General features: G+C 36.0%; 1 protein-coding gene across 1 annotated transcript in view; it reads left to right on the forward strand.

Moving 5' to 3' along the window:
- Positions 1-16,552, forward strand: part of LOC100665037 (calcium-activated chloride channel regulator 1-like) — a 28,526-nt gene extending 11,974 nt beyond the window's left edge. Inside the window, exons 8-14 of the mRNA XM_023549411.2 lie at positions 4,926-5,103; positions 6,341-6,441; positions 6,950-7,174; positions 7,566-7,836; positions 8,594-8,764; positions 10,170-10,422; positions 15,962-16,552. Of these exons, the coding sequence (XP_023405179.2) occupies positions 4,926-5,103; positions 6,341-6,441; positions 6,950-7,174; positions 7,566-7,836; positions 8,594-8,764; positions 10,170-10,422; positions 15,962-16,316 (1,554 nt within the window). The 3' untranslated portion in view covers positions 16,317-16,552. The remainder of the gene's footprint in view (positions 1-4,925; positions 5,104-6,340; positions 6,442-6,949; positions 7,175-7,565; positions 7,837-8,593; positions 8,765-10,169; positions 10,423-15,961) is intronic.
- The last annotated feature ends 217 nt before the right edge of the window (positions 16,553-16,769 follow it).

Raw genomic sequence — 16,769 nt, forward strand, 5'->3', positions numbered from 1 at the left:
TGACAGCTGAAATGGACTGGTATTGTCCATTTTGAATCAGATAATCATATGGTCTACTATGCCAGCAATGACAAAATGAAAAAGAATGCCATTGCATTCATCATCAAAAAGAACATTTCAAGATCTATCCTATCAGTGATAGGATAATATCCATACACCTACAAGGAAGACCAGTTAATACAATTATTATTCAAATTTGCGCACCAACCACTAATGCCAAAGATGAGGAAATGGAAGATTTTTACCAACACCTGCAGTCTGAAATTGATCAAACATGCAATCAAGATGCATTGATAATTACTAGTAATTAGAATGTGAAAGTTGGAAACAAAGAAGAAAGATTGGCAGCTGGAAAATACGGCCTTGGTGATAGAAATGGTGCCAGAGATCACATGACAAAACTTACATAACTAACTACTTCTTCATTGCGAACACCTTTTCTTAACAATGTAAAGAGCAACTATACATATGGACCTCACAGGATAGAATACACAGGAATCAAATTGCCTACATCTGTGGAAAGAGACAATGGAAAAGCTCAGTACCGTCATCAGTCAGAACAAGGCCAGGGGCCAACTGTGGAACAGACCATCAATTGCTCATATGCAAGTTGAAGCTGAAGAAAATTAGAATAAGTCCACGAGAGCCAAAGTATGAATTTAGAGACCATCTCAAGAATAGATTTGACTCATTAAACACTAGTAGCCAAAGACCAGACGAGTTGCAGAACGACATCAAGGACCATACACATGCAGAAAGTAAGAGGTCATTAAAAAGAGGAGAGAAAGAAAAGACCAAAATGGATGTCAGAGGAGACTCTGAAACTAAATGATGAAGTGAAAGAGCTGAACAGAAGATTTCAAAGGGCGGCTCGAGAAGGATGAACACACTTGGCATTTCTCAAGCAGAAAGAAGTGAAGAGAAAATTCAAGCCTCCTGTTGAAGGATTCTACAGGGAAAATATTAAATGATGCAGGAAGCATCGAAAGAAGGTGGTAGGAATACAAAGTCACTGTATCAAAAAGAATTGGTCAACATTCAGCCATTTCAGAAGGTAGCATATGATCTAGAACCAGTGGTACTACAGGAAGAAGTCCAAGCTCCACTGAAGGCACTAGGGAAAAACAAGGCTCCAGGAATTGATGGAATACCAATTTTGATGTTTCAACAAGAGATGCAGTGCTAGAAGTACTCATTCATCTATGCCAAGAAACTTGGAAGACAGCTACCAAGAGATTCATATTTGTGCCCATTCCAAAGAAAGGTGAACCAAGAGAATGCGGAAATTATCACACAATATAATCAATGCCACACACAAGTAAAATTTTGCTGAAGACCATTCAAAACTGGTTGCAGCAGTATATCAACAGGCAAGTACCAGAGATTCAAGCCAGATTTAGAAGAGGACGTGATGTCATATGGATCTTGGCTGAAAGCAGAGAATACCAGAAAGATGTTTACCTGTGTTTTATTGACTATGCAAAGGCATTCGAATTGTGTGAATCACCACAAATTATGGATAACATTATGAAGAATGAGAATTCCAGAGCACTTAATTGGACCTGTGCCTAGGCCAAGAAGCAGTTTTTCAAACAGAACTGGGGGATACAGTGTGGTTTAAAATCAGGAAAGGTGTGTGTCAGGGCTGTATCGTTTCACCATATTTATTCAATCTGTATGTTGGGCAAATCATCAGAGAAGCTGGACTATATAAAGAAGAACACAGCATCAGGATTGGAAGAAGACTCATTAATAACCTGCAATACACAGGTGATAACAACCTTCCTTGCTGAAAATGAAGAGGACTTGAAGCACTTACGATGAAGATCAAAAACGACAGCCTTCAGTATGGATTACATCTCAACATAAAGAAAACAAATATCCTCATAAGTGGACCAATAAGCAACAACATGATAAACTGAGAAAAGATTGAAGTTGTCAAGGATTTCATTTTACTTGAATCTACAATTAACACCCATGGAAGCAGCAGTTAAGAAGTCAAAGACAAATTACACTGGGCAAATCTGTTGCGAAAGATCTCTTTAAAGTGTTAAAAAGTAAAGATGTCACTTTGAGGACTAAGGTGTACCTGACCCAAAGCATTGTGTTTTCAGTCACCTTATATGCATGCAAATGCTGGGCAAGGAATAAAGAAGACTGAAGAAGAATTGATACCTTTGAATTATGGTGTAGGCAAAGAATATTGAATACACCATGGACCGCCAAAAGATTGACCCAATATGTCTTAGAAGTACAGCCAGAGTGCTCCTTAGAAGCAAGGCTACCAAGACTTTGGACATGCAATCAGGAGGGACCAGTCCCTGGAGAAGCATATCATGCTTGATAAAGTACAGGGTCAGCAAAAAAGAGAAAGACCCTCAGTGAGATGGATTGACACAGAGGCTGCAAGAGGGGGCTCAAGCATAACGATTGTGAGGATGGTGCAGGACCAGGCAGTGTTTCCTTCTGTTGTACATAGATAGGGTCACTACGAGTCAGAACAGACTTGACAGCACCTAACGACAACAAGTTATTCAACTTAGAAGTCTCAGTTTCCTAGCCAAGAAAATGTAGGTAATAATAGTACCTATCTCATTTAGTTGTGAGAATTGTGTAAGATAGGTAATTGTTCAATGTTTGCTATTGCTATGACAATTATCATAATTCCTATTATATCTGTTTACTTCAAAAATATGACAATATTCTACACTGGGACTATGTCAAAATATTTGCACATATTAGTTAGCATATGTTCTCAATTTATTTTTATATGTATCTTATATTTTGATGACAGCATTTCTTTCTAAATATAGACTATTCCAAATTACATTCAAAGGTATAAACAACTCTTAACTATTTACATAATGAAAAAATATCAGTATATAGGTATTTTACTTAAAATTATAAAAATAATAGCTAATATTTATTAAATATATACTATATTCTTGGCTATGCTAAATGCTTTACATTTGTGATCTTATTTTATCCTCACCATTGCTTTATGAGTTGAGTACTGGTATGAAATCATTTTACATATAAGGACCTGAGATTCAGAGTAACTAAATCTCTTTCTCAAGGTCATATAGCCAGCAATTGGCAGATTTAGGATTCAAAACCTGGTCTCTCCAAAGTCCATAATCTTAATCACTATGCTAAGCTCTGTATAAGGTTATATCATACATGAAAAAAAATTTTTTTTTTATATATTTTATATTGTTGCAGTCATTAGGTGCCATTCAGCCAGTTCCAACTCATAGCAATCCTACGTACAACAGAACGAAACACTGCCCAGTCCTATGCCATTCTCACAATCATTGCTATGTTTGAGGCCATTGTTGCAGCCACTGTGTTAGCCCATCTCCTTGAGGGTCTTCCTCTTTTTCGCTCACCCTCTACTTTACCAAGCATGATGCCCTTCTCCAGGGACTGATCCCTCCTGATAACATGTCCAAAGTATGTGAGAAGTAGTCTCGCTATCCTCCCTTCTAAGGAGCATTCTGACTGTACCTTTTCCATTTGTTCATTCTTCTGGCAGTTCATGGTATAGTAAATATTCTTCACCAACATAGTTCAAAAGCAGCAATTCTTTTTGAGTCTTCTTATTCATTGTCCAGCTTTTGCATGTATATGAGGTAACTGAAAATACCATGGCTTGGATCAGGCGCACCTTAGTCCTCAAAGTAGTATCTTTGCTGTTTAACACTTTGCTGTTTAACACTTTAAAGAGGTTTTTGCAGCAGATTTGCTCAATGTAATATGTCCTTTGATTTCCATGGGCGTTGATTGTAGATTCAAGTAAAATGAAATCCTTGACAGCTTCAATCTTTTCTCTGTTTATCATGATGTTGTTTATTGGTCCAGTTGTGAGGATTTTTGTTTTCTTTATGTTGAGATGTAATCCATACCAAAGGCTGCAGTCCTTGATCTTCATCAGTAAGTACTTCTAGTCCTCTTCATTTTCAGCAAGCAAGGTTGTGTCATCTGCATATCACAAGTTGTTAATAAGTCTTCCTCCAATCCTGATGCTGCTTTCTTTTTCATATAATCCAGCTTCTCAGATTATTTACTCCGCATACAGACAGGATAAATATGGTGAAAGGATACAACCCTAATGCACATTTTTCCTGATTTTAACCACACAGTATTCCCTTGCTCTGTTCAAATGACTGCCTATAAGATATATTTTATATATTATATATAATATATTATTTTATGTATTATAGAAAGAGAGACTACATGCTAGCTATTCTATTAAGCAAATGGTAGGGCTGGAATTTACTCTCAAGTTGTCTGGCTCCAAAGCTCTTGGCCAATATTTTTTTTAAAAAAAAATTCTTATTAGGAGTGAGTGAAAGACAAGAGGGAAAAAAATTGTAACAATTGATAAACTTATGAACCTCCTTCATAGCAGGCCAAATTTTTTTCTGCAAAATCTTGAGATTCTATAGCAGTGATCAAATAATACCCACGAAAAGGAGGCATGCCACATCGTTTAACCTTGCACACCCACATTTGGTCATAACTTTGCAAATGCAGTTTGGTTTGCAGCCTCCAGGCCTGCCTGGTAATTTACTTCCACCTCAAGCATCTCTTGGGATAATAATAATAGCTAACATTTGGTCAGTACTTACTATGTGCTGGACATTGTTCTAAGTGTTTTGTTCTTCCTGTCTTGAGTAGCTGGAACATACGTGAGAGAATTAGAAGTATTTACACTCTATCTTTGAATATCTGTAAGACCACTGTACAGTGACACTCACTTCCACATACCAACTCAGCCTGGAATGAATGCAAAAAGTTTCCTTCGACTTACTCTGACACATTGGACTAACGACTTCTCTAAGACAAAACAACACGTTTATTCTTAGTTTAAATTTATTCAGATATGACATTCTGTAATTAATGATCTGGCTTTTCATTACCAGGCAATTACCCACGATAACCAAAATACTTCTGGTTCTGAAATCATATTACTAACAGATGGGGAAGATTCTGAAATAAGTTTATGCTTTGAGGAGGTAAAACAAAGTGGTGCCATCATCCACACCATTGCTCTGGGACCTTCTGCTGCCAGAGAACTGGAGACTCTGTCAAATATGACTGGTAAACCTTTGGAACATATTATTGTTTGGGATATATAGGTAGCATAAAAAATACATTTCCAGTCTCATTCCAGAGACTTTTTCCCTATTCTAAAAATTAACCTACTTTGTTCTTCCCTTGTCCTTCAAATTAATATCTACACTCTCAATTTCTTCATATATCTCATATATATGTATATACATACATATGCATCTATTTCTCCTAATATTAGTCAACATATGCTGTCTTCTTTATTCCTTGACCATTTTCTGCCAATGCCACTAAACTGAAACTTCTTTCTCCATGTTACTGATGACTTGTTGTTGTTGTTAGTTGCCACTGAGTCAATTCCAACAAACTTACCCAATTGCAATTTCAAAATTATTACTCAGTATTTGTCCTGTTCAGTCCCACAGCGGAGATTCATGCCGATTTCACAGATGAAAAAGTAGAAGCCTAGAAAGTATAAAGGATTTGCTCAAGGCCACAGTTAGAGTACTGATTAGCAAGTCAGAACTCTTTCTACCACCATACTCTACTTCCACCTCACCAATTCTTTCTAAACCTTAGTTTGAAATATTTATTTTATTTCTCCTTTCTATCCAGTCCTACTACTACAACCTAACCCTGCCTTTACAATCTCTGCCTGGGCTACTTCAATAACATTCCAGCTGGTCTTTCTGCCATTTATTAGTTCAATAAATATGTATTGATAGTTGTGTATGTGGCAGGCACTTGTGTTAATTCTTCCTCCCACAATACATTCTGTCCCAGCTCCTCACAACCAAGTAATATCTCTTCATCATCTCCTGTATTCTTTATTTTCTGAACTTACAAATATTTACTTCATTCTAAACTGTCATTCTCTCTCTAATTGTTTTAGTATATCTTAGACACATTTAGAAAACAAGTAGCTGATTCGGAAGAACTGTTGTAAATTTCATTTTTATAACATTATTTAGTGATTAGATAAATTTTGTTAATGTGGCAGGCATTTGCACCTGGTGGTTGCTTGATATAAAAACAAAATGTGGCCTGTTCTCTGAAGTTCCTTTCATTCTTACTTATTTTAAGCAAGGTTTTAGTTAGTGTAGGACTACATCTGGGACACTAATATTCTGAAAATTCCTGAGATTGTGGGAAATTAATCTTTGCAAGCTTAAAAATAAATTTTAAGCTATATTGATGAGAACACAATAAAAATATGAGCTTCTCATTTAAAACCAGTGTTCCAAAAGCAAATAAAATTTCATTTCAGGAGGATATCGTTTTTATGCCAATAAAGGCACAAGCGGCCTTATCGATGCTTTCAGTAGAATTTCATCTAGAAGTGGCAACATCTCTCAACAGGCTATTCAGGTCAGTATACCAGGAAAATTCTTTGATTGTCCACATTTGCAATAAATTTATATTATCGTAAATATTAACTCTAGTAGTGATTAATAAATATGGCTGCTAACCAAAAGGTTGGCAGTCCGAATCTACCAGGTGCTCCTTGGAAACCGTATGGGGCAGTTCTACTCTGTCCTGTAGGGTCACTATGAGGCGGAATCGACTCGAGAGCAACAGGTTTGTTTTTTTTTTTCTCTAATACATAACTCTTACGCCTGAAAACATTCCAGGTGTTCAAGAAAAACATCCTTACTGAGTTTGTTTTTCCATGACAGTCACAGCCACCTTTTCTTTTGCATTCTTCTACTCTTTATAATTATAAATTAATTGTTAGTCATTTTAATTGAAACCTTAAAGATAAAATTACCCTGAGCTGACTAAACATTGAAATTCTATTAACTATAACAACATTTTTTTTTTTTTTTATAACAACAAATGGATTTTGTTTATGGTCTTGTTTTTACTTATGTTACAGCTGGAAAGTAAAGCCTTAAATATTTCAGGAAGAAAATGGATAAATGGTACAGTGCCTGTGGATAGTACAATTGGAAATGACACTTTCTTTGTTGTCACATGGACAATGCAAAAACCAGAAATTCTTCTTCAAGATCCAAAAGGAAAGAAATACAAAACCCCAGATTTCAAAGAAGATAAACTAAATATTCGATCTACCCGTCTTCAGATACCAGGTATTGCAGAGGTAAGTTTATTATTTTCTCCAAGCTTTATCAATCTCTTTTCTAAGGAGAATAAGAAGATAACATCCTATATATTGGCAAGATTAAAACAGGCCCCCCATCATAAAAAAGCAGCCAATTAGAATAACTAAAGATTCATACTATAGAGCTACTAGTTTGTAAAACTGGGTGTTAAAAATCATTAATGTGGTGATGGTTGCACAACATTATGAACGTATTTAATGCCACTGAAATGTACTCTTAAAAATGGTTAAAATGGCAATGTTATGTTAGATATTTTACCACAATAAAAAAAAAATTATTATTTCTCTGCTTAAATTTCTAAATAATTTTATATTCCAAAGAGTAGAAAAATATTACCAAAGCTCTTAAATAGATATTTTCGATTTTCAGACAGGCACTTGGACTTACAGCCTTCTAAATAATGATATTAACTCTCAAATGCTAACAGTGACAGTGACTTCTCGAGCAAGAAGTCCTACAACACTCCCAGTGATTGCAGATGCTCACATGAGTCAAAATACAGCACATTTCCCTAGCCCACTGATTGTTTATGCACGAGTCAGTCAAGGGTTTCTGCCTGTTCTGGGAATCAATGTGACAGCCATTATAGAAAACGAAGATGGACATCAAGTAACATTGGAGCTCTGGGACAATGGTGCAGGTAATATGAATCTAAATCAATTTTCACTGAACTTAAAATTCTACTACAGTCACATGACTTAGAAGTCAATATTTCCTATGTATGCTCATTAATCATATTTTAAAGTAAGGTTATTTTCAAAGTTTTTAAACTTCTTATCCAATTATCTTGACAAGTCACAGACATAAGCATACTTACCTTCTAGAAATTTTATGAACAATTTTATTTTTCCCACAGAACTTGAGTATAGTTTTTATCTATTTTCTTTAATGTCAGTGTTTCACATATGCTTTCTCTAGTTTTAGTTATTTTTCCTTATTTTTGATCAGCTTCTTTTATGACATAATAAAAATAATGTTGTATGCCATTGAGTCGATTCTGACTCATGGTGACCTGATAGGACAGAGTAGAACTGCTCCATAGGGTTACCTAGGCTGTAATCCTTACAGGAGCAGATCATCAGGTTTTTTCTCCCATACAGCAGCTGGTGGGTTCAAACCACCAACCTTTCAGTTAGCAGCTGAGCTCTTAACCATTGTGCTACCAGGGTTCCAATAATAACAGTAAAAACAGTAGCTAACATTAATTGAATGCTTACCATGAATTAGCCTTTCCAAAATCACAGGGTTAGTAAGTGGCCAAGCCAGGTTTTGAACACAAAAGGTACTTAAAACATTGTTCTATACTATCTACCAAATTGTTGCCATCACTAACGTTTACAGTTGTGATTGTCATCTTTACTTCCTTCAGTGGCTAATCACTACATTTCAATATCAAGGTGCTGATACTGTCAAGAATGACGGCATCTACTCGAGGTACTTTACAGATTACCATGGAAATGGTAGATACAGTTTAAAAGTGCGTGCCCAGGCAAGAAAAAACACAGCTAGACTAAATTTAAGGCACCACCAGAATAAAGCTATATACATACCAGGCTACGCTGAAAATGGTAAGTGGCATCAAAATAGATATGTGACATTTGTTTAGATAAATTATATACGACAAGCATTAGAAATCTAATGTATTATGGAAAACCTATGTTTATAATTATGCAATCATCTGCAGGTTCAGAACCTTATCCATGGACAAAGCATAAGACTATGTTTTTAGGTGTTTTGCATGCATCTACTTCAGTTAATTTCATTCACATTTTTTTAAAAATTTACATGCTGTAATTTTATTAGCATTTTGTGTGTGTGTGTTTAGTAGTATTTTGGTTTTTTTAGGAGCCCTGGTGGCACAGTGGTTAAAAGTGCTCGGTTGCTAACCTAAAGGTCAGCAATTCAAACCCACCAGCCGCTCCACGGGAGAAAGACGTGGCAGTCTGCTTCCATAAAGATTTAGAGCCTTAGAAACCCTATGGGGCAGTTCTACCCTGTCCTATAGGGTCACTATGAGTCAGAATCGACTCAGCAGTAGTGAGTTTGGTTTTGCGTTAGTTTTTTACAACTGCTGTAACAAAAGTACCAAAAAATGGATGGTTTAAAACTACAGAAATTTATTCTCTCACAGTTCTGGAGGCTTGTTGTTGCTGTGTGCCATTGAGTCAATTTTGACTCATAGTGACCCTATAGGACAGACTAGAGCTGCCTCATAGGGTTTCTTAGGCTGTAATCTTTATGGGAACAGATCACCAGGTCTTCTCTCCCACAGAGCTGCTAATGGGTTTGAACTGCTGATCTGTAGCTGAGCGCTTTAACCACTGTAGAAGTCTGAAATCACTGTGTTAGCAGGACCATGCTCCCTCTGAAAGTTCAAGGAAAGAACCATTCCTTGACTCTTCTTAGCTTCTGGTGGTTGCTGACAATCCTTGGCATTCCTTAGCTTGCAACAGTCCAATCTCTGTCCCCAATGTCATGTGGCCTTCTTCCCTCTGTGTATGTCTGTGTATCCGAATTTCCCTATTTTTATAAGGACAGCAGTCTTTGGATTTAGGGCCCACTTTAATCCAGCATGATCTCATCTCAACATGATTACATCTGCAAAGACCCTGTTTTCAAATAAGGCCACATTCGCAAGTTCCAGATGGACATGAATTTGGGGGGCGGGGGATGATAGTCAACTCAGTACGTGTAGCAAGCACTGTGCTAGATGCTGGAGTTAAAAGATAAATAAAACACAGTCCTTGACCTCAAAGAATTTACAGTCTAGTAGTAGAGGCACATAGGTAAGAAAAGTAGCTTTAATATTTTTTTAATGTCATTTTTAAAAAGACACAAAACAAGCTTTTTCATTAAAGCTGTTACTTTTTCTATATGCTACCAATCAATATTAAACCTCTACAGCTGCAAGATGAGCTTACAAGGAACAGACATGGCAATATGAAAAGTTATAAAATTGCTTTTTTTCGGTAGGTACAATTATAGCAAACCCACCCAAACCTGAAGTCAAAGATAATGTGACAAAACCTGGAGGAGGAGGAGGAGACATCATTAGAGTAGTGTCTGGAGGGACGTTTACTGTATCAGGAGTTCCTGCAGATAATCATAATCCCACTCCCATGTTCCCACCTGGTAAAATTAAAGACCTTGAAGCTAAATTTAAAGGAGATCATATTCAACTTTCATGGACTGCTCCTGGAAATAGCCTTGATAAAGGAAAAGGTAAGTTTGATATGTTTTAAACTATGCTAAAAGAAATCACATTGGCTTTCATTTGCTAAGACTTTTCTAACATCCCACTGATAAATAACATTTATGGAGTGTCTACTATGGGCCATTATCCACTTATTCTCAGGTGTGAAAACTGAACCTCCAAGAGATAAATAACTGTCCCAAGTTATATCTATATTAGTAACTTAGCTAAAATTCTAAACCAGCCTTGTCAGTGTCTATTGTGCCAAACTACCTCTCAAAATTTGAACTATTACTTTGAGAAGACCAAGTTAACAGCTTCCATTGCATTCTTTTCTTCCTAATAGGGAAAACTTTTTCTAAGTATTTCCGTACTTGAGCAAGTCATTCATTAATTCACCTTTTTTGAGTTTTCAAACACTACTAGGTACCTAAGAAATGATTCCTACTCTCAATAGTCAACTGAGTGCAGAAGATACACAAATAAACAGACAGCTCCATACAGTGTGATGAGAGATATGCTGTTGTGAGCACACAATGGTATGACAGCCTATAGGAAGGCACCTAACCTGGTTGGAGGTTAAGATCACAAGAAATACATCTTAAAAGGCTTCCCAAAGGAGACTAACCCCTATCTGAGTGTTGAAGAATGAGAGAAGTTAGCCAGGTGGGGTGAAGGGGTCCTAAGGAGAGGATCACATGCTGAGAAACCTACTAGTTTGAGAGATTTGGCCATGGAGTTTAAATAAAGTTCAAGGCCAAAATATTTCATTTATTCCAAGTTCCTAATAATAAATTACTCTTATTCCAGAAAGTTTAAATGACTTCTGTCTTTGCTTTAAATTTAACTGAATTCAATTAGTATTCATTGAATGCCTAACATATGCCAGTATTGTGAGTAAATTCATATGTGACAAAGCCAATCTTGTTGTTTTCCCTTTAAAAAAGGGAATATGAAAACAATATACAATGTTGATATACGTATTATCTCAGAGGCTGTGATGGCTGAAATGCCACATGTTCAGTTCTCTTTTTCCTGGGTTACAAAAAACCCGTCACTGTACACTCTGAAAAGAAAAGGTGCTTTTTTAAATCTTTCATTCATTATATAGCATTTTCAAAGTTATATTTATTTTTTATTGTCATTATTATACAAGGAAAAAACATCATTCAAAATCCCAAGGAAACACAGAAATACAAATGCCCATGAAGACCTTTTTTTATAATTCAGTGTTAAAAATTCATATCATAACAGCTACTGAAATACATAATTTTCCCACGTACGACCCTTAAACATATGGCAGAATAAAAAAAAATAACAAAAAGTACCAGTATTACCACTTTTCAAGTCACAAATTAAACTGCCTGACCAAGAGCTGAGTTCTATATTCAATTCAGTCAAGAAAAAACTTTAGTTCAGTTCAATTATATACTAAGGACATGATGCATGAAGAAAGCAAAAGCTCATTAAAAAGGGAAAAAAAAAAAAAGACCAAAATGGATGTCAGAAGAGACTTTGAAACTTGGTCTTGAATGTAGAATAAATAAAGTGAATGGAAGAAATGATGAGGTTAAAGAGCTGAACAGAAGATTTCAAAGGTCAGCTCAAGAAGATAAAATAAAGTATTATAATGAATTGTGAAAAGACCTGGAGTTAGAACACCAAAAGGGAAGAATATGCTAGGTATTTCCTAAACTGAAAGAGCTGAATTAAAAGTCCCAAGCCTTGAGTTGCCATACTAAAGGATTCTACAGGCAAAATACTGAACAATGCAGGAAGCATCAAAAGAAGATGGAAGGAATACACAGAGTCACTGCACCAAAAAGAATTGGTGGACGTTCAATCATTTCAGAAGGCAGCATACGATGAAGAACAGATGGTACTGAAGGAAGAAGTCCAAGCTGCACTGAAAGCACTGGTGAAAAACAAGTCTTCAGGAATTAACAGAATACCAATTGAGGTGTTTCAACAAATGGATGCAGTGCTGGAGGTGCTCGCCTGTCTGTGCCAAGAAATTTGGAAGACAGCTACCTGGCCGACTGACTGGAAGAGATCCATATTTGTGTCCATTGAAAAGAAACGTGATCCAGCAGAATGTAGAAATTATCAAGCAATATAATTAATATCAAGCACGTAAAACTTTGCTAAAAATAATTCAAAAACAGTTGCAGCAGTACATTAACAGGGAACTGCCAGAAATTCAAGCCAGATTCAGAAGAGGATGTGCAACAGGGATATTATCACTGATGTCACAAGGATCTTGGCTGAAAGCAGAGAAGACAAGAAAGATGTTTACCAGTATTTTATTGACTATGCAAAGTGTAGATCATAACATAGTACGGGTAACATTGCAAAGACTGGCAATTCCAGTACACTTAATTGTACTCATGCGGGAGTACATGGACCAAGAAGCAGTCATTCGAACAGAACAAAGGGATACTATGTGGTTTAAAATCTGGAAAGGTGTGTGTCAGGGTTGTATCCTTTCACCACACTTACTCAATCTGTATGCTGAACAAATAATCTGAGAAGCTGGACTGTGTGAAGAAGAACACAGCATCAGGATCGGAGGGAGGAAGTCTCATTAATGATCTGTGACGTGCAGATGACACAACCTTGCTTGCTGAAAGTGGAGAGGACTTGAAGCACTTACTGATGAACATCAAAGATTACACCCTTCAGTATAGATTACATCTCAACATAAAGAAAAAAATCCTCACAACTGGACCAATAAGCAACATCACGATAAACAGAGAAGAGGTTGAAGTTGTCAAGGATTTCATTTTACTTGGATTCGTAATCAAGGCCCATGGAAGCAGTAGTCAAGAAATCAAAAGACGTATTGCACTAGGCAAATCTGCTGCAAAAGACCTCTTTAAAGTGTTGAAAAGCAAAGATATCACTTTGAGGACTAAGGTGCAAATGACCCAACTCATGATATTTTAAATCGCCTCATATGTATGCATAAGCTGTACAATGAATAATGAAGACCGAAGAAGAATTAGTGTCTTTGAATTACAGTGTTGATGAAGAATATTGAATATACCATGGACTGCCAGAAGAATGAACAAATCTGTCTTGGAAAAATACAGCCAGAATGCTCCTTAGAAGCAAGGATGGCAAGACTTTATCTCACATACTTTGGATATGTTATCAGGAGGGACCAATCCCGGGAGAAGAACATCATGCTTGGTAAAGTGGAGGTCAGTGAAAAAGAGGAAGACCCTCAACGAGATGGACTGACATAGTGGCTGCAACAATGGGCTGAAACAGGATGCCTCAGGACTGGGCAGTGTTCTGTTTTGTTGTACACAGGGTCACTACGAGTCTGAACCAGCTGGACAGCACCTAACAACAGACAGGCATTGAGAAAGAGAGAATATCATTTTACATAATCACAAATGCCTAATATAGGTGGGACCAAATATCTCTTTCCTTGTGACAAAAAAAAAAGGAGGTAATAAAAAAAACAAAAAACAAAACCCTTTGCCATCGAGTTGATTAGACTTATAGCAACCCTATAGGACAGAGTAGAACTGCCCCATAGGGTTTCCAAGGAGCACCTGGTGGATTCAAAGGCCAACCTTTTGGTTAGCAGCTGTAGTTCTTAACCACTACACTGCCAGGATTTCTGGAAGAGGTAACAAACCAAAACCAAACCAAACCCAGTGCCGTCGAGTTGATTCCAACTCATAGTGACCCTACAGGACAGAGTAGAACTGCCCCATAGAGTTTCCAAGGAGGGCCTGGAGGATTCAAACTGCCGACCCTTTGGTTAGCAGCCATAGCACTTAACCACTAAACCACCAGGGTTTCCAATAGTTGCTATCAAATGTTACCTTCAGGAATTTCAAAAGTAAGGCTGTAGCAGTATCTTAAAGAGTAAATTAACCATCCATATAATCTTAATGAACCACTTAGATTCTCTGGGGCTCAATTTCCACATCTGTCAAATATGCAAATTAAACTAGATGACCTAGAATTACTAAAACTAGTAGATATAACTATAATGTTTTATGATTCTGTAATTCCATCATTTTAGGTATCAACTTAATAACTGTGTGGTTGGCCAACAAGTAATTAAAGAGATCAAGTACATGCCCAACACAGTACCAGGTACCCTAGATGATGCAAAAGGAGTATAAAACAATTTTTGCCCTCAATATCATCTACTTGGAAAGAGAAATCCTACACAAAACAATCAGGAAAATATAAATATACCATTTTATGCAACAGGAGTTCATGGAAGAGAGTCATCAGGGTGGATAAAATACTTGGACAAGACTTGAGGAAGAAGCTGGGCCTCAGGTTGGGCCTTGAAGAATGAGTAGAATTTGCATAGATAGGGACAGGGAGCCACATTGCAGGGAGTGCTGGCAGGGAGGGAAGGAACCAAATAATAAGATCAAGATCAAGAAAGCAAAAATTTGTATTAAAATAAGGGGGAAAGAGACAGAAGGAGAGAGAGAAAAAGACCCACCTAAACATAACAGGGGGTGTTGTTTAAAGAGTAGTAGAATTGATTGATAAGGTCTGTTTATGGAGAAATTAGAATGTTAGGCAGAGGGCCTGAATTTTAAAAAACAAAACACTAAATCCACCTTATTCACCACACACTTGAAATACCTTCAACATTTCATGAAAAAATAAATAAAGGCTTCACTTCAAAAAGGACATTTGATATTTTATTGCTTATAATATTTCAGAATGTGAGACTTTATTTTTACATCTACGGCTCTGATAGACTTCAAAAACCAGTTTGAAATGTAACATTTATGTCAGGACCCTCCTTTCCTTTCTTGATAAAATAATGATAATTATAATAGATAGGATTACAAACCTTTATTAAATCCCAGATACTAGGGTAAATACTCTTCATGTATTATCATATATAATCCTCACCACTAGAATAACAGACATGCAGTAAATATTTGTGGAATGAATTGAATAACTAAATCTCTATTTTACAAATAAGAAAACTGAAGGTAAGAGAAGTTAAATTTTCCTTGGTTACATGGCTAGGTTGTAGCAGAATTAGGGTTCTAATTAAGGTCTGCCTAGATCCTGAGCACATGCTTTTAATTAGTATGCAATCTAGCCCCTCTGTCTCTTTTTATTCTTTATTCTTATCCCTGTCTCCCGCTCTATTTATCTTCTCTATTCTGTCCTATTTCTCCCTCTCAACTTAATGAGTCATAATACAGATCTGGGTTACTGAAAATCTTTACTATGCTCCTTGAACATTATTGTGTTCTTTGTTCCAAATTAAAAGGTGGATTCAGCTCTTTATATCTTTATTTCTAAAAAGAAGTCTAGATTCAGCTTTTTTTAATATGATTTGAATTAATTGCTTCTATTTTTTATAATCAGATAATCTTAAATAGAAAACTTTTCACATACTTGCCCTTAAAATAAACAACATAGAATAACCAGAGAGGAACTACATCTAGAATTTTCATAACTAAACCTAGCGTGCATTTCTGATAGGCCCCTAAATGTAAGGCAGTGTGGTAGCAATAAGGTATCCTGGTGACTTTATTACACATGAAGTATCTATTTGTATTCCAGCCAGCTGCTATGTTATGAGAATAAGCAAGTGTTTCCTGGATCTCCAAGAAGATTTTGACAAAGCTGCTTTAGTGAATACTTCTAGTCTGACACCTAAGAAGGCTGGCTCAGTAGAAATTTTTGAATTTAAACCAGAATCTTTTAAAATAGAAAATGGCACCAAATTCCACATTGCAATTAAAGCCATCAATGAAGCCAATCTCACCTCAGAGGTTTCTAACATTGCTCAGGCAACCAAGTTTATTCCTTCGCAGAAGCCCAGTGCCCCTAATCTATGTACCAATATTTCTGCCTTCAGTTTGGCAGTTTGGGGATTAGCTGTGATTGCTATCTATATTTTAAACTGGAAATTGTATTAGAACTAAAATTCAATGTTATATATACTTGGTAAACATTTATTTAGAAGTTAATTTACTATACTCATTGTCTATTATAAAACTCTGTAATACAATAATGAACATACAAAAGTTGTAAATTTCCTAATTATTTCAGTAAATTAGTATTAATTGAGTTGCTAAAGATAAATCAAAATGACTATACTATTCCCTTTCTTTCAAAAATCCATTTATTAATTTTTAATGTAAAGAGAAAATGCATAATTATACTTATAGACTTCTTGTTTAAAGTTTCAGGGTATGCTACAAATTTATTTAGTATATTAAAAATCAGAAAGTACCTAAGCTATTTGAAAAATATGTAGCAACAACAGCAAATAATTTTATGGTAGAATTATTTAGGTTCCATTCATGATTATGAGTGAATACTTTGTGTTTGCATAAACTATATTCAAAAAGAACTATAGAGATAATTAT

This window comes from Loxodonta africana, chromosome 3, assembly GCF_030014295.1.
Source record: "Loxodonta africana isolate mLoxAfr1 chromosome 3, mLoxAfr1.hap2, whole genome shotgun sequence".
Classification (NCBI taxonomy): Eukaryota; Metazoa; Chordata; class Mammalia; order Proboscidea; family Elephantidae; genus Loxodonta; species Loxodonta africana.